The sequence below is a fragment of the Tachypleus tridentatus genome, chromosome 4, assembly GCF_004210375.1.
Source record: "Tachypleus tridentatus isolate NWPU-2018 chromosome 4, ASM421037v1, whole genome shotgun sequence".
NCBI classification, from domain to species: domain Eukaryota; kingdom Metazoa; phylum Arthropoda; class Merostomata; order Xiphosura; family Limulidae; genus Tachypleus; species Tachypleus tridentatus.
This window is the reverse complement of record NC_134828.1, coordinates 60,883,924-60,905,938: the sequence shown is the minus strand read 5'-3', so window position 1 is coordinate 60,905,938 and position 22,015 is coordinate 60,883,924. Positions and strand designations below refer to the sequence as shown.

Below are 22,015 nucleotides of genomic sequence, written 5' to 3'. Positions count from 1 at the left end.
GGCTTATTGCAGGCCTCTTTCTATGGCGTCAACATGTAGTTCAAAAACATTGTTTCACCAAGAATTTGTATCAGCTGTGGCTATAAGAAGACTTGCTGATTTACACATTAGAAATCAATTTGATATTGTGCATTTCATGTGTGTCTTTAACAGTTTTCAAGGAGTTGGTGTAAAAATATAGGCCTAAGACACTGAAGCCAAATACTAGAAGTAATAACTCAATCATTATGCAGAAGCACTGCCCATTTCAGAGATTAACTGAACAGTTGAATGTTTAGTGGATTTGTTTAATTGATTACTGAGTCCAAAAAAAAAAGATTAGCAAATGCCACCACTCAGTCAGCTCTACTGATAACTGTACTTCTATTTTGATCACATATGCTTATTAATTCAAATATTATTATGAAGCCTACAGTGGTATGTTTTCATTGTAACCCTTCTATACGATATAGAATTTCTGTATCCTTAGACGTAGAGTATCTCTAAAAGTATGTATCAAATTTCTATGGGCACAAAAATTTTAATCCTGTTGTTAAAAGTTGTGTAGCTTTTTTTAAATACTTATGTAAATCATAATTAATACAGTACTTGAAGTTCTAATGGTTTTATAACTTTTAATATCAAAAATTTCAATTCAAAAAAATATTTAAATTTAACCCTTAACCCTAAGTCATTAGTTCTGGTTCACTGAACTGACCCAGTGTCTGTAAAGCTATAAAAAATAATGTTTAGTGTAATTCTGAATTTACTAAATGTACCTTAATGAAATTTTGCAGGTTTTTAATAAATATTTTAAGTCTGTTGTACACAAATAAATTAGGTTTTCAATAAGGCATTTGAAATAAAGACTTGCCTGTGAATTTCCAAAGTCTCTAAAGTCAGAGTGCAAGGTGATTGTTGCATTAATAATAAAAAACATTTTTTGTCCTTACAGCTTTCATATTTCATTTACACAACTGCTAGCACTTCTGAAGTAAATACAAAAATTTTATAGGTAAAAGTATATTTTATCTACACTGAAAGTAACTAGCAAAATCATCAATGCATAGTAAAATGAGAAGTTGGTAAATATGAAAAAATAGAGAATAGCACATTTCATTGCATGGATCACTTCACTGGATTAATGGTGTTTTTATCTTATAAGTTTGAACTGTTAACTTTTCCACAACTGTTTTCACCTTTAACTTCATGGCTTTATTGTTGTAGTTTCTACCCATGTCAGCAGAAATCCTCTAGTCAAACAGCCAATAAATCAAAGCAATTGGCAGCTATTACAAATACTATGGGTGTAATATGTGATCTTTATGATGCAAATAGTAGCTCACTTTCTTTCAGTAATTTAATTCTTCAAATAAAATTTCACATAGTTTTCAAATATGTATTTCAGAATACAAAACATACATTGGGCACTACAATATAATGTTCAAAAACTACTTCAATTTACCTGGCTTTCTAACTAAGCTATAAATAGGATAATAATCTCAATTACTTCTCAGAGTACTGACTTCAGTCTACACACATTAAAATTTGCTTTTTACACTAATGATATTGACCAATACAAATAGTCATGAGATATATATAGTTCAGAACATGCTCTTTCTACTGATTTTCAACATGTACACAAGACAAGTATGCATAAGGAAACAAGCAGTTTTAAAATAATGAAGAGATTGGAGAGGATTTCTGTGGTAGGTGGGATAAATTCACTATCTCAGAGAATCTAGCTGGTTGGAAGGTTTAATTTTATATCCTGGTCTGTCAATATTTATAGCTTGTGTTTTTAACTAGTTAGGCTCTTAGAAACTCATAAAAGGTAATGGAGAAAACCTAAAAGGAAGAATTAAAATGAGTATATGTAGCATGCCAATAAAAAGTGAAGGCTATAATTTTATTCAAATATTTTATTTTAAAATTAAAACTTAGGTAACATAATACATTAAATTATAAACAACACTTTAATGCTAGGTCATGATACACACATTTCGACTAAGCTGAGATCATATGGTTAAAATTCCCTAATAACTGTGAATGTATTTCATGGCCTTCCAAAAAATCAATTCACGGAAGATTTTGTGCAATGCTTCATAATGAGCTTCTTGTAAAATTGCTTTTTGAAATAATTTAAATTAATATAACTTAGCCAGTGCTTCTAGCTACAAATACAACTCCTGTTACAAATTTTTTCCAAGAATCATTATCAGTTCAAATCAATATTTTATTCACTCCCCCAAAGACTGTATTTATGAACCATGGTTTTCAAGCCATAATGTAAATTTGTATGACAGAAAGTGTTTGTATAATTTTACCACTGGTAAAAATACATACCTCAGCTTCACTTTCCTGGAAACTCCGTTCACTTTCATTGTCTGAGAAATTACTTCCTTCACTGTCAGACATAACTAGTCAACTGAAAATCAAAATTTTTTAATTTAAGGCATGTATTTAGTTTCATAACCAGAAACAATACAACATCTTCCACACACAAGTAAAATAAAATTATATAACTACAGTGTATAATACATTTGTAAAAATGTCAGCATGTTTTTATACATATAAAAACAAGCTTGTGAAATGGTTATAAATCACAAAGCAAGAAAGTGTTTGATGACTTATAACCTCATTAATAACAGTTTATCATGATTCTTCTACTTTAATGAAAAGTTTTATACTTCAAATAATATTTTGTTGTGGACAGAAGATTGTTAGATAAGCAATAACATTAAGAAGTTCTTTAGTATCTGTTACTTGTGATCAAGGTTAAGCAGGTTCTACCACCTGTATATTTTCAGTATACAGATTATTATCAGTTTGAGTAAACTGGAATGGATAACAATTACGTGATGTAAGAACACAAGCGTAAAAGACAACATTTTTAATTTTCAGATGATGAAAGATGGAAGACTTTTGAAAGTACGTCCTATCTACCTGTGTTTTACAAGAGGCAGTTGCTGCCCACTCCAGTTTATTCATCATGAATACTGTCAGTTTCTTTAATATTGGTAATTGTTTTGCTTTTTACCTCATTATTACGGATAGGCTGTCAAATTAAACATTGACTGAACACTTTACCAATATAAAGACAGTAAAAAATCTGCAGTTATTTTTCCTGAAACATAGCAAAAGGTTTTATATATATATTATTAATGTTTTTAAAACTGTTAGGATCCTAAATAACTTAAATATTAAAACCCTAGATTCTAAACTGACATTATTGTCAAATATATTAAGAAAAACTTCTCAGAGTTGTTAGTTCATAAAATATAATTTACCTGAACTAGTGATGGACTGTGTATCAAATGTTTTGATTTTTCATTTGATATACATTTTACTAGTTATATAAATGGATGTAAATGATAACTTTTAGTTAATCTAATGTTATCTTTGAACATATCAACCTTTAAGGATCAAATAGTCATGCAAAATCTTGTTTCATCTCATGACTTTTTATATAATCTGGCTTAGCTATGTTACATTACTTATATAAGACAGGCTGGAATGACTGGATTTTATAAGTGTTAGCAGCAATACAGGAATGACAAGTGCTAGCCTTTCACAGAATAATGGTGACAATCTGATATATATCTAATAGACATCTTTCACACACTTTTCACAGAATATTAAAGATCAGGAAACTATAGTAACTAATAATATTAAACAAACATTCAGTGGTAATGAAAAACAAAACAAAAAGTAATCACAGTTGAGCATTTAATCATAACAATGCACTGTGACCTAGTTTAGTAATTCACTGAGAATATTGTGAATAAATGGAATAACAGGTCATACCCAAACTAGAAATTCGATATAATTAAAACTTGTAGGTAAAATGAATAAATAACTGAAGAAAGACAATTTTATTTTACCAGAAAGCAAAGGAAAATGCATAGTAATAATAAACAAGACATAATATGAAGAGAAAAACTACAAAATTCACAAAGAACCTTATTAGAAACTACAAAATGACTATGCAAACAAAACAGAAAAGAACAAGAAATAAAATAATTGAGACTGAAAGCCAACAACTAACATGCATTAGTTAAAAATACTGTCACAATTACAAAGATTACTCAAAAAAACATGTGACCAGCATTCCACTCAGACATATACCTCCCACAGTCTCACCTTTCCACTTCACAGCATGATTCCTAGTTCAAATGTTCAACTCACTGACTGTTAATATTGGAACAGAATACAAAAATGCACAATCAATCAAAATATTAACTTGAATTTTCAAAATTTATAAATCCAAACTTCTCTTCACTATGATGTCATCAAAATGTCCCCCCAAGAGTTCCTGTGAACCTAGTACTTCCTACATCCACGCATCAACACAAATAATATAAACTTCTCATCTCTTACACCAAATCCACCTATTTTCAGTATTCTTTTAACAATCACCCTACCAATGGGACTGCTACTCTCACCAGCCCTCAGTGACACTTACATAGAAATGTCTCGAACTTAAACCCTATAGATGAATATTAACCTTATATTCAAAGTATGGAAGCATTATTTAGACAACACCTTCAAAATTAGATCATACTGACAAAAAAACTTAATATTTTTTTCAACAACTAATTTCTCTCAACTTTAATACACAATCTACCACTTAAACAGAACTTTGCTATTTCTAGAAATCATCATTTGGAGATGAAACTATCACCTCTCTACTACAGAATATAAAATTATCCTTGTACACTCATACAAGTCCAACCATTCACTGTCAAATGAAGAATCATTATAAATTTGACAAAGTAAAAAATTCTGCACTGAGGATCAAATTGTTAAAATCAATTATTATCCTACTAGCTATATTTCAGCCTCCAAGAAAAATACAAGTATGTCAACTTACATAAAAAACAACATCATTCTAATCAACAAAAAGACACTACACAATTAACAACTTTGACTTCAACATGAAGGCATCAGTCATCAAACTAAAAACAGGCATGAGTAGTTCATTAAAGCTAAATAATTAGTTATATGCCTGGTAGAAACAGCTCAGTTGTAAAAACCATCCAATGTTTGACATAACACGTTTTGTACGAGGTATTTAGCATACTTTATTAAAGCAATGCAACAATTTAACCTACCATGTGCTTCACCAAAAATGTCTGCTCCAATGTACACAATAAATAGCTAAATATAACACTTTGGCAGCATATATTTTTTCTTTATACAACTTTTAATCAAGTTATACAAATCAAAAGATCAAATATCCAAAAGAGTTACATTTAATGTATGATACCAACTTAAATATTGTCAAACAGCTTCTGTTATCAAAAGCAATAAAAAATTGGCACTGCTTGAGTGCTTCCCAATGAACCTGTAAATATTTAGAACAATCTTTGAATTCCTGGTTAAGACTTGGTTAAAAACAACAAAAACATCTCTTCTCCCAAAAATCTAATATTATTTATGTGATCTCTAAACACCTAAATACATTTCAAATGTTTGTTTTCAGTAAAATTTTATAGTTTATGTTATTTTCTATACTCTAACTATGTGGGATCTGTTACTTAACCAATCTCATAATCACCATAAAAAAAATAAGGAAATAAATATAAGTTATGCTTTTTCCATGCTAGAATTACTATATATATTATAACATGAAAATACAAATGTTTCGTCTATGTACATATATTTATAATTTTTTATTATATTGACCTAGCAGTGGAGCCTACTTAACATTACACAACTTGAATTAATGCTGTGCATGTACACACATTACCCTATCCAATAATATAAAACTACCCTTTAGTCTTCCCTGTCTTAGCTGTTTTAGTTCACTAGTGTTTTGTAATACTCAGCCACATTTAAATTATTATACATATGTGTATAGATTATTACTATATGGAAACAAGTTATTAAACTTATTTTTCTTCAAATATAGAACAATAAATAAAGAAGCAAACGATTATCTCTCCTAGTTACAACCTCTGAACTTGGTTGCTACTGAACATAAGTTGTTAAGCCTTTAAAAATTTTGCACATGGAGGATATCAAACAAAATTGTTTTTTGGTCTTATATATACAGTTGAATAATAAAAAAATCATAAATAACTATACTGATACCACAGTCATTATAAATTTATTAAGCTTTGTAAATAAGCTGTATTTAGGTTTAAAAAATATGAAACTTCGAGCAGACTAAAGATGCAATCTACCTCCTTGAAATCTTGGATCAAAAGCACATGGTAACGTTTTCACACATTAAAATGGCTGAGGAAACCACTAGTGTGACATTCTAAGCTGTCAATGGGTTATTCACATCATATATTGAAGTGAATATAAAAGGTTTCCAAAAATGGAAAGAGGTGAATGGGACCACTGTGTTTAATTCATTACATAAGTCACATCTCAGCAAAATAAAAATATATGAGGTTCTTATTTTATATTCTAACTTGTCAATATTGGTAATTTAAGTTCCTAATTTGTATGAAACTATAGACTGAGCATGTTGACATACAAACATCTAATTTTATACAGTTCTGCATTCAACATACCATATTATTCACTAAAATCAATACTTAGGTGGATTCTTTTAATATTTACTTTAAAATTAATAAATTAACTCGTATACGAAGTCTGTTAAAAAAAATACGAGGACTGACGTCATAAAACAAAATGTACTTTATTTAGAAGTTACAGTTCTGGGACCCCTTCAAAGTACTCTCCTCCCCAACGCACAAACTTATCCCAACGGTGTTTCCACTTGTTGAAACAGTCCTGGTACACTTCTTTTGTAATGTCCTCCAGCTCCTTCGTCGCATTTGCCTTAATCTCGGGAATCGTCTCAAATCTTCTTCCTTTCAAGGGTATTTTGAGTTTGGGGAACAAGAAAAAATCGCAAGGAGAAAGGTCAGGTGAGTAGGGGGGGGAAGAACAGTGATCGAGTGTTTGGCCAAAAACTCACGAGTTCTGAGGGCTGAATTTCAAAGCAACAAGGTGCATCTTCAATTTTTCGGTCAAAATCTCGTAACAAGATCCAACTGATATCCGACACTCTTCAGCAAACTGCCTGACAGTCAGACGTCGATTTGCCAGCACCAGGGTGTTGATTTTGTTGACGTGTGAGTCGTCAGTTGACGTGGAAGGACATTCAGGACGCTCATCATCTTCAATGGACTGTCGACCATCCTTAAAACATTCATGCCACTTTAAACATGCCGTACACTTCATAGCAACATCACCGTAAGCCGTGTTAAGCATAGCAAAAGTTTCAGTCTCAGATTTTCCAAGTTTAACACAAAATTTCACAGCAAGTCGTTGCTCCTTCATGTCATTCATTCTGAAATCTGCCAAACGAAAAAATCGCACTTCACTTAAAACCGCGTAGCTAATACACAAATGAAGATATCTGCAATCGGGAAATGACGTCATAATCAGCTGATCTATGCAAACCTAACGACACCAAGCGGATTTCCTTGGAACCAACTGGAGCCACGCAATTCAAACAGTTCGCGTATTTTTTGAACAGCCCTCGTATAATATTAAAATATAAATTACAATCTACAATTTGATTTTAAACTTATTGACATAAATTCATAAAATAGTTGTTCAATAAAATTTTGAATGCAAGTCAACAAACATGATGACATGGCCTTTGACCCATGACGTGTTGCAAAGTGGTTAAGTGGTCTTAAATAGATTGGTTTGACTTACTTTTTTTTTTCATGAAATACAAGTTTATAATAAATTAAATGGAGATATGTTATCTTTAACTTTCATCCAATTTACATAACATCCACTATTTAATTCAGTGGATTTTCTGATAACCTCCATTATAGGGTACATTTTACAACAAGCTATGGGGTTGACCTCTTAAAAAGCTCATAGGTCCATACAGCATGAGCCCTGTACATGATCTCAAAACTTTAAAATTTTAGGAAAAACCTTTTTCGGACCTGTTGTTTTAAAACTGACATTACATTTAATTTCTCAGTCATTCTCTTTACCAGAAATGGATTAATATTTATAAGGTTCAAAATATAGTAGAAAATAAAATGCTAAGGGCAGAGAGATACTTGGCAAAATTGTCTTCTCATTTCTGTATGAAGGCAAAAATCCTTATGTTTCAAAGATTAAAATTTTTGAATGAAATACTTTACCAAGATCAAACACACACTTGTTTTAAGATGTTTATACAAAAAATGACTAACTGGTAGAATCTCCAACTTCTCCACACAAAAAACAGTATGTCTAGATGTATTGCAGTCAATAATGTTAAATGTTACAAAGCTTAAAACTATTGAATGAAATACTTTTCATTAACCAGACTCTCACATTTTTTAAAGACATTACTATATCACACAGCTTGTAACTGGTACAATCTCCATAAAAACAACTGAACATATATCATATATAATAATGACTTATGTGTCAACACTTCTTACTTTGGAAACAAATATTTTTTAAACACAAAACTCACATATAATCTTCATAAGACACAATTAACTAAAATATTAAATTCCACCAATAAACAACATCTTATAATATACAATTAAAATCTTTCTTTATACCAATCAACAATTGTAAAAGCTACTGTACATATTTATATATGGTTTCACTTCTTCAGGAGTATGAGAATATACTTTCCGATTTTACAACCTTTCATCCTTATTGCAGATCAAGTTGTTTTTGCTATGTTTTATTATTTAAATGTTTTATTTTAATATTTCTATCACTCATATGAAGTAACTAGATGGCATGATCTTCTCTTTGAACTGTAAGTTAGCTTTTACATGACCACAGCTTTTGTATTTGTATAGCACACAGTAACTTTTTTCACACTCCTGAAGAAGACATGAAACCGTGTTGAAACAGGAAGAGTGACTTCCAGAACTGTCAATCTGTTTAAACAAATATTTTATTTGTGTATTACAAAATATTTGTTGGTGGACTTTTGAACATTTTAAATACATAGGCAAGTTCCTTGAATTTTAAAATTTCAATTTATATAACTTTGTCACATGATTAATAACTGGTACAGTCATCAAATTATCCTTGAAAAAAATCAAACAATCACAATGACCAATATTCCAATGCATGAAACTTCTGAATGAAACACTTTTTCATGGCTAAACTCAGTAACTTCAACAGATATATAACTTTGTCACAAGACTAACAAGAATCCAAAGACATATAAATGAAACATTTCTTAAATAATCCAAAATAATCCTTTTAAATCATATTCACAATAGCACATTCCAGCATTACTGACATTCACACAAATTTCTTGATTCTTTATTCAAACTTCTCCATAACTTTTATTTTAAAAATTACAAGCAATGAAGCTTTGTTTCACATTTTTTCATTAAAATTTCACTTGAACATTGAAAACTATAGAGTTAACATTACAGCAAATGTTTATGAAACTGAATCTTTTATTTAACTTTTATAAACACAAGAGTTCTGTTTTCCAAAAATGATACTCAGAATAGTAAATATTTTTAAGTATAAGCTACATGAAATTCTCTTTAGTTAATGTTCAAGTATGTTACAATGACTTTCAACAATGATTGTATTTACTTATGCAACAAGTACACCAGAGACAATTTTTCTCCAAAATATAATTTCACCATTGATCACACTGACATGAATTTAGCATCAATAAATTTCATTTTTTATATACTTCAATGACACACCATAGCCATACCAGCTGTTAATGTATTTTGGTCATTTCTCTTACTAATTATCATTTTAATATTCTAGTTTTTATTAAACACAAATCCACACAATGGGCTATCTGTACTGCACCCAGCATGAGTATCAAAACCTGACTTTTAGCACTGTCAGCTCTCTCATTTACTGCTAAGCCACCAGGGGCAGATTTTGTAACACTGTGTTAATTATGTTCATCTATAATTTTACAGATGTTTTATTATTTAAATTTCAGAGACAGAATGTTTTCTAAACATTTTAAAATCTCTTTTTAAACTGGTCATTAAAACTATTACTTTAATACACAGGTATGTAAAGGCTTCAATATTTTTGAACTTTTAATTTACTTTTAAAGCACCACACTATTGCTTGCATTACAATATTAATTGGATATCTCTGAATTTACAATTACAGTTCTTATCAAAAAATATATTACTTCATTAGCCTTTATTAACATATTTAGTTAGTAATTTCATTATTTTTATTTCAGCTTTTTTATTTATATCCTGATCAAATTTCCAACAAGTAAAGAAAGAAAAATTGATGAAGACAGCAATTAATAATACATAATTTGTATTAACATTTTTGGAACACCACAACAAGTTAAAATTTAATACAGGTTACTGAGAACTAGTAACTTTTTCAGAAGATACAATTAATCCTACTTTCTGATAAAGATGTATTTGTAAATTATAGTGAAACACTAGCTGAATTAATAATTATCTAGTGTGTTATAACTTTAAAATATGACTGTAAAATAAACAATCTTTGAAAACATGCTGCCAGTATATTTACAGCAGCTCTTAATAGTGTATTTGACTTTTGTTTTCATCCATCAACTACTAAGAGAAATGCTATTTATAAACATAAACTGTGATATAAAATATATTTTAGTGAAACAACCAAATATTTAAACCCTGAAAATCAAATCTCATAGCATCAACATTATGATTTTTGTGAGGTATATAAATGATGCACCAATCATTTGAAACTTGTCTTCTATAAAAGTTCTTTAGAATTTCTAGCTTTGCACTGCATCTTACAACAAGTGGACATACTTCAGCAAAAAATTGCATGTTATAATTACACATAATTACTACATATAGATCATGTCTTTATTTAAGGGCCAATGTTGGTAGCACATTCCACATTTTTGTTTTGAGTATTTGTTCTCCTGCTAGATAGTTCTGCTTTGAAATCAGTTTCCAGTGACATGATTTTTAAGCAATGAGTAACAGTGCTGTGTAATATGATGATACAATACCCAGGTTTCTGGAGATTTTCAAGACTTACGTCCACAATTCTAATCCAACTTTCCAAAAAATTATTTGTAACTCTGTCCAGTACATTTTATACCAACAACAGTCTGCAGACTGAATACTAATAATAATATTTGGGTCAATTTTTTTTAAAAAAATCTGCACAATGTTATTGTCATACAGAGTTAATAGATGTCTCGAAAGATATGAATGCTCGTCTTCACAACTACTGAAAATGTCAAACTCATTTCCTATGTAATCAATAATAGCAAGGGCATATTCTTCCCTTTCTAAAATATTGTGCCATGTCACATGTACGTTCAAACATAAACTGTCTGAAACAGTGAATCAAAAAAAAAAAAACCAAAATTAGTAAATATAAGCTATGTCCTCATATTTATAAAAACCCAAGAACAATTCATGTTAATGTGAGAACAACAGATGAACTGAATAATAGTTACTTTTTAACCTTAAAAAACTATGCTAGAACTTTGAATTGGAAAAGTATTTAGTCCCAACATTAGAAGTGATAAATTTGGTTGGTTGATTTAGTGCTTTATGGCACAAAGCAGCTAGGCCATCTGCACCAAACGTCCGGTAAAAAGGTAAAAATAAAGTAAATGTAGTAAAATTCATAAAAGGAAATGAAGGTGAAACAGAACAGCATGAAAAACATAAATAGCATAAAACCAATGTTGACATCTAGTCTACAATGTTAAGAGAGAAACCACAGTAAAAAAAATATATATACAAAAACAGCTCACTTGGGTTGAGAACATATTTTACGTAGAAGAGCGAACAACGTTTCAACCTTCTTTGGTCATCGTCAGGTTCACAAAGAAAGAAAAGAGGTAACTGACCAGAAGCTGACCACACGTTTGGAAGGGGTTGTGTAACTGAGTGTCGGAATGTAGAGGGCAGTGTTAGATGTTTGAATATATAAGTTTATATTATTTATTTTTTTATATTTAATATAGGTATAAAAGCGTTCCTTTATATTGGTTTATTTTGGGTTAAAGTTGTTGTATAAGTAAGGCTTCTTTAATTTTGCATTTGTTTATGTTTGTTTCTTTATTTAGTATTTGAGTGTTTTTCTTTTCTATGGTTATGTTGTGTTTATTTGACTTGCAGTGTTCGAAAACGTGTGAAGTTGACTTTTTGTGTTCTTTGAATCTGGTTTTCATTTTTCTACTTGTTTCTCCAATATAGAAGTCGTTGCAGTTATCACATTGTATTTTATAAATAATGTTGGTCTGGTGTTTGTCAGTGTAGTTTTTACATAGTATAGACCTCAGTTTTGTGCCTGGTTTTTGAATAAATTTGGTATTAACTGGAATGTCATATTTTGTAACTGAGTTTTTTCCAAATGTTGGTTATTTGTCTGCTGATGTTGGAAATATATGGTATGCAGCAGTATATGGTTTCGTGATTTTTTGATTAGTGAGATGTACATTCGTGAGGTACATTCCAACCATAGAAATCAAAACATTATTAGAAGATCTAGCCAAGAGACTTGCGATACTTTCTACAGAAAACAAAAACAAGGAAACAACCAAAAACAACCAACAAAAAGAAGACAACTTGGATAATTTTATTGACATCCAACAGCCAAACTTCCCAGTTAAAATTAAAAATTTATATTTTCCAGAAACACCTAAAAACAACATCTTAAACAATTATTTCAAAGCATTTTCCACAAAACCATCAACATAATTTCACAAAACACAAAGGTAAAAAACAATCTTACAAAAAGAGACATTAATTCCATTAAAAATCTAAAACAAGACAAAAACATAAAAATTCTAAATGTGGTGTGCACACCACAAATATACGGCATCCCCAAACTTCATAAAACAGATTGTCCATTACGACCAATAATGTCCACATATGAATCGTTTAATTACAATTTTGGTAAATACATAGCATGGGCATTCTCTAAATATGTAACATCAGCCAGCTCATTCATCAAAGACTCTTAATTTCAAGTCTAATCTAAATCAACTTAATCATAAAGCTTTAATAGCCAGTTTCGATGTTATATCCCTCTTTACAGAAGTTCCAACCACTGAAGCCTGCAAGATAGCCTTAGAACTCTATATCCGAGACCCTAACCCAACTATAGACATTCCCAGCAACAAATTAGCAACCCTCATAGAATTCACCACGGTAAAGACAAACTTCATGTTCAACAACCACAACTATATACAAACAAATGGCCTAAGCATGGGCAATCCAGTGTCACCAGTCCTAGCCAATATTTTTATGACACAAGTTGAAACACAAGCAATTAACACAGCATTACATCCACCACTATACTGGTAGAGATATGTAGATGACACGGTTGCGGGATTCAGATCTACATAACACACTCTTAATTTTTTCAATCAGATTAACTCTATACATCCCAACATTCACTTCACATGTGAACAGAAAGAAAGCAATCAAACATCATTTCTTAACCTCAAAGTTACAACAACCAACACACAATTTAAAACAGAAATCCACTGAAAAATAACCCATACTGGACAATACATTCCTTGGGCTCAGCACATGAAACAAAACAAAAAACTCAATATACTAAGAAACCAAATAAACACAACCATAAAACTATGCTCACCAGATACAATTAACAATGAATTAGACAAAATAAAACAAATCTTCATCAACATCATTAAGTTTCCTCCACAAACCGCAGAAAACATTATACGCACACAGAAAGCAAAATAAACCAATAAAAGTAAATACATCTCATGAATCAAAAAAATCATGAAACCATATACTGCTGCATATCATATATTCCCGACATCAGCAGACAAATGACCGAAGAAGGTCGAAACGTTGCTCGCTCTTCTACGTAAAATATTTTCTCAACCCAAGCGAGTCGTTTTTGCATATATATTTCTCTACAAGTGGGTTTTCTCGACATCACTAAGTTATAAAAGACTTTCTGTGGCATAATGGTAATTATCATAACCTGCCAGGAAGACTAACAGGTAAGTACAAGAACCACCGTCAGTCACTTGAAGTTGGTCTTTCCAGTTCTGGTTCCAGGTTATGTGTCATTATGGCCATTATCAAAATGTAAAGTAATAAAAGTTTTAAAAGATATGTAACAAAATTGTAATAATAACTTGCCAAGCATCTGGTAAAAAGGTGAAAGTAAAGTAAATGTAGTAAAATTCATAAAAGGAAATGATGGTAAAACAAAATAGCAATTATAAACATAAATGGCAGAAAACCAATCTTGACATCCAGTCTACAACGTTAATGGAGAAACTACAGAAAGAGAAGTTATAAAGGACTTTCTGTAGCATAATGGTAATTATCATAACCCACCAGGAAGACTAACAGGTAAGTACAAGAACCACAGTTAGTCTTCTTTGTGAGTGATTTTTACAATTTTCCTGCATGTCTTTTAACACTTTTATTTCTTTACTTTTTGATAATGGCTCTAATGACACATAACCCGGAACCAGGACGACTAACGTGTAGTTCAAACAGCAGCGTTAGTCACCTGAAGTTGGCCTTTCCAGTGCTGGTGTTGAGTTATTTAATGTACGACCATTTTATAATTTCAAATCAAACAAGAGAGATTATGACTCTTAAAAGAGAACCACAATTAAAATGGTGTAATGAATAAATATAAAACACTTAATGACTTTAAAAAGATTAATAGCCATTAAAAACAAAACTTTATCAAGGTGGATAGTGTCACCATCACCAATAACACTGTCTGTTATGAACAACCTCGGTATAGAACATGGTTAAAATAGTGCAGTCGTTTAGAGTTGTAACGATGGCAAGAAAGTAAAATGTGGCTTATAGTGATCTAAGTGTTACACAAACTAAACATTGGTGCATCAGTTCCAGATAAAGGAAAATAATGAGTTAAAAAACTATTACCAATGCGTAATCTAGTCAGAAAAACTTCCTCCTTCCGATCCTTACAGAAGCAAGATGGACAAATTCCAATATAGGGTTTTATTTGGAAAAGCTTGTTTTCGTGTTGCTCACTCCAAGTCGACTGCCAGCTGGCACAGAGCCGAGCCTTGAATACAGGTCCATGGTCCATGTATAGAATAGACACAGTGGTGATAGTGCCAGGGCAGACAGATTCAGCTGCCGTGTCTGCAAGCTCATTCCCGTGAATACCAACGTGGCCTGGTATCCAGAAAAACTGAATAGAAGTAGATGTTAATGAGAAATGGGCCAGTCGATTTTGAATATCAGAGAGAACAGGGTGTGAACCAACATGAAGTGATTCCAGGGCCAGAAGAGAACTATGCGAGTCAGTATAAATAGTGCAGCTGGAATGCTGCTTAGTTTCAATATGATCCAGAGCAAGAGATATGGCATACAGTTCAGCAGTGAACACAGAAGATGTAGAGGGGATTCTGCGCACAACCACCTGATTTGGAACCATCTGTAGAAATTGGAATGAAAATATTGTTCAGTAAATAAAAGACGGTAATTCCAATAGGGAGTATCTGCTTTTCTCAGATGACTTAAAGAAAGGTCACATTTGGGAACCGTAATAAGCCATGGTGGGATGGGCTGACCAGTGGATTCTGCAATGTTATCCAAGGACAGACCCAATTCATTCAATTGCACCTGGACATGAAGGCCAAGGAGCAATGGTAGATCGTCTGTTCTGAAAAAGTATGTCCCATTGAGGAAGGAAAACACATCCCCAGGTGGGATGCTGTGGTAAAGAATGTAGTTTTGAAGAATATAGCAAAGACAGTTGCATACGGCGAAGGTGTAGAGAAGGTTCGTGAGATTCTATGTGTGAGCTCTGAACTGGGGAGGTGTGGAAAGCCCCAGTGTAGAGTCGAAGTCCTTGATGATGTATGGAGTCCAGCATCTTTAAGGCTGAGGGTCTGGCAGAGCCATAGACCATTGATCCATAGTTGAGTTTTGATCGAATAAGAGCATAATATATCTTTAACATAGAACACTGATCCGCTCCCCAACTGGTGGTAGAGAGGACACGAAGGATGTTCAGTGCCCTTGTGCATTTGACTCATAGCTGCTTTAAGTGTGGTATAAAGGTCAGCTTACGGTCAAAGATAAGCCCCTAAGAACTTGGTCTCAGGGACCACTGGCAGTGAAACTTCACTGATACGGAGTTCAAGATCATGATGAATAAATACTTCATTGGCAGCAAAAGTGCATGCAAACGGTTTTAGAGAGATAGAAATTAATGCCATTCCCAGTGGTCCACTTCAGTACACGATCTAGGGCAGTTTGTAGTTGCCGCTCAATATATCTCATGTTCGACGACTGACATGAGATGTGAAAGTCGTCGACATCGAGCCCATTTGCAACAGTGAAAGAAAGTTGTTCAGTAATGGCATTAATCTTTATACTGAAAAGTGTGACACTCAAAACACAGCCCTGAGGGACCCCAAGTTCCTGTAGAAAAGAACGGGAAAGTGTCAAACCCACACAAACTTGGAATCTTCTGTCCATTAAAAATTTTTTAATAAACATTGATAAATGGCCACATAATCCATATATATGGAGGTCTCACAAAATGCCATACCTCCATGTTGTGTCATAACACTTCTCAGTGTCAAAGAATATTGATACAAGAAGTTGTCGTTTCAGAAAGGCTTCTCTGATTGATGTTTCAAGTTGAATTAGGTGTTCCATGGTGGAGTGCTGTTGTCAGAATCCACACTGGGTGGGCGGTTGTTTGATTTGAGGAACCAAACAAGACGAGCATTAACCATTCTCTCTAAGGTCTTACAAAGACAGCTCATCAAAGCAACTGGACAGTAGTTTGAAGGAATCTTGGGATCTTTCCCAGGCTTAGAGAAAAGTAAGATAATAGCCTGGCACCAGGCATTAGGAAAACATTCTCCTGCCAGATCCAGTTAAAAACAATTAGAACAATATCAAGAGAAGCAGGAGATAGATGGCGCAAATGTCATAGTGTACATCATCTGGTCCAACAGACCGATGAAGGGCCATTTTCAATTCCATCAGAGTAAAGGGACGATTATAGTCAAAGAGACAGTCAGTTCAAAAGGAAAGAGGTGAACACCCAACCCGAGTCTTGATGGCCAAGAAGGTGGAGGAACAAGCAGAAGTGCTAAATACCCGGCAAAAGCTTTCACCTAGAATATTGGCAATGCTCCGGATATCAGCTACCTCTTGGCCATCAGAGAGTAAGATTGAGAGGGAGACAGAATTGTAGTGCCCACTAATCTTTTGAACCCTGTCCCATATGATCTTGGAACTGGTTGCAGAAGATATGCTAGTTGTGAACTTAATCCAAGATTCCTTTTGGCTTTGACATCTTACCCACCAAGAATGTGCACGGGCCAGCTGGAAAGCAATGCAGTTTGAAAGTGTGGGATATCTACGGAAAGTATCCCAAGCCCATTTTTGAGCCTTTCGTGCCATGTGGCAGGCAGGATTCCACCACGGACGAGGATATAGTGGAAAACGTGTCAAGGTTTTAGGAATACATTGAGCAGCTGCTTGTATAATATAGTCAGTTACTGCTGCCACACAATCATCTATTGATGGCTGACAGACAATAACAGGATCAAGTTCTGCGAGAGCAGTAAAAGTGGACCAGTCTGCCTGATCCAGCTTCTACTGGGTAGGTGGCCATTGCAGGCAAAGTGGCTGTAGAACCATTCTGTTTACAACCACGTCTTTTATCTTCACTGTCCTTATTCGGGTGAGATCTATCGACATCCATGGATCCTGCCCTGGGTCAATTGGGCAGGTCTTTGTTGTTCGAAGAGGATTCCAGTGACTGAGGACGTGAACAAATGATTGTTTTGCATCTTGGGGTGAGAGAAAAAGATATATCTGAAGAAATCCCTGTACCTGGAACAAAGGATGTAAATCTTGGGATTTGTTGGAATGTATGGGAGGAACAGAGATGGGTGTAGAAGTTGATTCATCAACTTTTTCATCCATGGAGGTCAAAAGGCTTTTCATTTGTTTTGAGAACAATTCTTTTGGAGGCACAGAGAGATCTGTCTGCACTCCTACTGTAGTTATGGAATGAAGTGCAGCAGCATATGTCTGAGATGAAGTGGTGGACAGCAATTTCCGAGCCTCAGGATAACTAATGTTATGAGTCGTTTTCAAAAGCTGCACCTCTTTTTCCTCCAACCATTTAGGGCAAGAACAAAAATAGGAAGGGTGAGAACCGTTGCAGTTGACACTGCAGTTTCACACTCATAGGCATCGTGGTCCTTGCCACCACAATGAGCACGTCAGGGAACCACGACATGAGGTCTTTGAGTGGCCGAACCTCTGATGTTGGAAATATTTGAGAGGGTTTGGAATGTATGGCCATACCCTGCAATTTAGATAACCTGCCTTGATGGTGGCAGGTGCACGTGGTGATGTAAATGTCAAAACAAGGATATTTGTCAGCAGTGTAACTCCATTGTTGCAAGTGGAGATGCACCTCACTGTAGAGACTCGTTGAGTGAATATTATATAGTTACATATGTTTTAAAAAATTATATGTCAGTTTGATGTTGGGAAAGTCGTTAGTTCCAAGCTACATATTGCAAAACATAGGTCATTATTGCACCACAGTAAAACATATATAACATAAGAAACTGTAAAAGTTTTAACATGGAGAGAAAATAATGTATACAAAATACTCAGAAAGGAAAAACATACAAATTTTACAAGAATTAAGAATAAAATTAATATTATCAAAACAAGAAGAGTTTAGAGAAACTTACAATATTATTTTGACTTGGTTGTTCATTTGAGATATGTACTTTCTTTAACCAGAAGCTAATACTTTGAATATTCCAATGTTAGAATTTAAGTTATCAACAGATAAAGGGTGTTTACTAATTTGACATTGTGTTTGAATAGTGTAACCATATTGAATTTGGAATAGTTGACCTTTCCCTGTTTGAAACTCCTGTGTGTTCATACACATTTTAATTGCTTTTTGTTTTGCCAATATAGGTGACTGTAAAGCCACCACAAGTGTATTTTTGACAACCCACCAACACAAAAAGAGTAGATAGAACGTCTTCAGTTTTGAAGTTGTAAAGTTGAAAATAAAAAATGTGAAAGTTTTATTGTACTGATCCTTTTGTCTGAAATTAAAAACATTTTCTGCCTATTGAATCTATACTACAGGTCATTACATGTAACTTTTGTTTATACCACGAATATATAGACTGTACCAGTTATCAATCAGATATGACATAATTACATATTTCTTTAGAAAATCATGTATTAATTTCCATCATGAAAAGCATTTAACTGAAAAGTTATAAAACTGTGAATATAGATGTTACATAAATCACACGTGTTTTTGTGCATTATGCGAAGAATTTGAAAGTTGTCTGTTTTTATGCATAATACGAAGAATGTGCAAGTTGTCATTTTGAACAGTTAAATGCATTAAGAAAAATGTGCAATAATTTGGTGTTGAAAGTTTTAGTTTGAAAGTTGCACAAGTTGAAACAAGATATAATACCTTCTTCCAAAAATATATTAAAGAGAACTTGAGCAGTTTTCTTCTCATAGTCATATGTAACTTGTGAGATGTCAATGTCAAGAATAATCAGAATATTAGTAATAATGTTCTCAAACACTTAAATAACTGTAATAAATTTAAGCACAGCAGTATTTAAATATGATCTGATTAGAATACCACTACGTGCAAATGTTATAACTTACCATTAGTATAACGTTTAGACTTTATTACGTTGTTACATTGTTAGTGTTACATTATTATTAGTTAAAAAATACCATACTGGGCCTAATACAGTAACAATACTATCACTTTAATAGTATTACTGTTTTGTTATTTGTTAAAACAATTTCGTCGAAAAAGATAGCATTTCTGAGTATAACTACTTATAACAAATTATGCATAAACTTCAAATCTATAGAACCATGCACCAACTTATATACCACTCACCTTATTTAACGTAAAATGAAACTTCCAATCATCAACCTACCCACAGTACATTCCCCAAATCAAATATGCACTTAAAAACTTATGACAGACAAAATTAACCAATTTATATCTTATAAGACTTGTATTCGATATATAAATTCAGTAGTTCAATCGAGATCTCAATACATAATAATATTTAACGATAATATATCAAAATGATGGTGTGGATTTTGAGTAACAATCAAACCACCAAAAAAATAATATCAAATATGCATTTTAAAGAAAACACGCGTACAGTTCTCGCACTAGCGTTTACAAATAGCATAACAACTCATAACGACAAGAAACACTTGAAGTAAAAATATATTGTAAAATATATATTGTAAAAATATATCAAAACAGTAAAACTTGTAATGACAACAAACATATTTTTCAATTTTGTTAAGCGTAATATTCGGCGGTTTTGTCAAAAATATAATGTATAAAATTGTTATTTCGTGAGCTTGAATTGTTACATTGGCTTTTATAAAACCGATATTTTTTTTTTTTCAAAATAAGCTTAGATAGCTCAATAGACTCTTGGTTGCTTGAAACAATATATTCATCAACTGAAATTATCCAATGAAATTTAAAAAATGATTTGTGAAAGACTATCAAACTTGAAGCTCAAAAACTCCAGCAATCAAAAAGATTTCAAGGATTTTCAAAATTGCTATAATATGTTAAACACTTGAACCCTGAGTGGATCCTTTGACTGATTTGAGAGTATGGTATTTGATTATTATTTCTTTCGCTAGTTAGTGCAGCAGTGTTCGAATAGTTTATTTTTCACTCCAGCAGTTAGGAAAAGTTACAATAGAAAACTGCAAGATAGTGTTATATAAATATTTTTATGAATACAAGGGAAAGCTAAGACACATTTGGGGAATACAGCCTCACCAAGCACCCCTTACCGCTACCCTCGTCTGAGATTGATGTTACCAGTGTCTGGTGGTCCCGGTATGGTTAAGACGTTCGGCTCGTAATCCGAGGATCGCGGGTTCGAATCCCCGTCACACCAAACATGTTTTCCCTCTCAGCCGTGGGAGCGTTATAATGTAATGTTCAATCCCACTATTCGTTGGTAAAAGGGTTAGTGGTGGGTAATCGTAACTAACTGCCTTCTCTCTAGTTTTACACGGCTAAATTAAGGACGGCTATCGCAGATATCCCTCGTGTAGCTTTGCGCGAAATTCAAAAAACAAACCAAACCAAACTAGTGTTTGGGGCAAATTTATCTGGGAACGTAAATTATACAAACTTATAATGATTTTTAAATGACAGGCGAAAGACAAAGCTTACCAAACATATATAATATGCTGAGTTTGTGTTTGTTATTATTTTTTTTAGCAAACCAAAGATATATACACTGGTGAGTGTCACAAATAGCACGTCGCCAGCAGAAAATTTTAATTTCAAAGCAATAACACAAAGGCAAAAATTGTAAGTATGACTCAAGCCTTTATTGTGATTAATTAGTAAACATTGTTATTATCTTATCATCCAATAACGTTTTCACATATAAAAGTACTCAAAATAACATCTTGCTGTAATCATATGTTCCCCTTTACAGTTGTTTATTTACGAGACAATTATTATAAATTTTTGAGTAAATAAAAAGGTCAGAGTCTAATCTAAAATCAATCCGAGAAGTATATATTTTGATTATACTCCAAGCGCAGGGTATTAAAAGATATTTTGGATATGTTAATTTGAAATTTGTAATAAAATTAGGTGTTTTTTTAAGCGCGTGGTCTCCTTTATGCATATATCTAGGGTAGATACTCATATCATTTTTCATATGCCGTTATACTCAAAAGCCTAGACAATGTTATAATCAATAAGTACAACTGTAAGAGTAAATTGTATTCTTCAGTAAAAACCAGTGCATTATGTTTTCATGTTATATTTGGTTTCTACAATATGAATATAGTTATGATAGAGTGGAACTGAAATGTGTTCGTCACAAATCAACTCAAAAAATCTTTTTAAATGGAATTTCATAACGAGTGAATTTCTTTAACTGTATAACTAACATTTTAAATGGTGTGAGAAATGATAGTTCCAAAACATACACAACTCCGCTGACAATATAACTATTTCTCAATCTCTATGGTTTCCACTATTTGCCCATCTAAGCATTGAACAT

At 32.6% G+C, this 22,015-nt stretch overlaps 1 protein-coding gene across 1 annotated transcript in view; it reads right to left on the bottom strand.

Moving 5' to 3' along the window:
• The window catches only part of LOC143249243 (transcription elongation factor SPT5-like), a 65,839-nt gene extending 45,684 nt beyond the window's left edge, over positions 1 to 20,155 (bottom strand). The window contains 2 exon segments of the mRNA XM_076498743.1: positions 2,326 to 2,407; positions 19,849 to 20,155. Coding sequence (XP_076354858.1) covers positions 2,326 to 2,397 — 72 coding nt within the window. The 5' untranslated portion in view covers positions 2,398 to 2,407; positions 19,849 to 20,155.
• Positions 20,156 to 22,015: the final 1,860 nt, after the last annotated feature.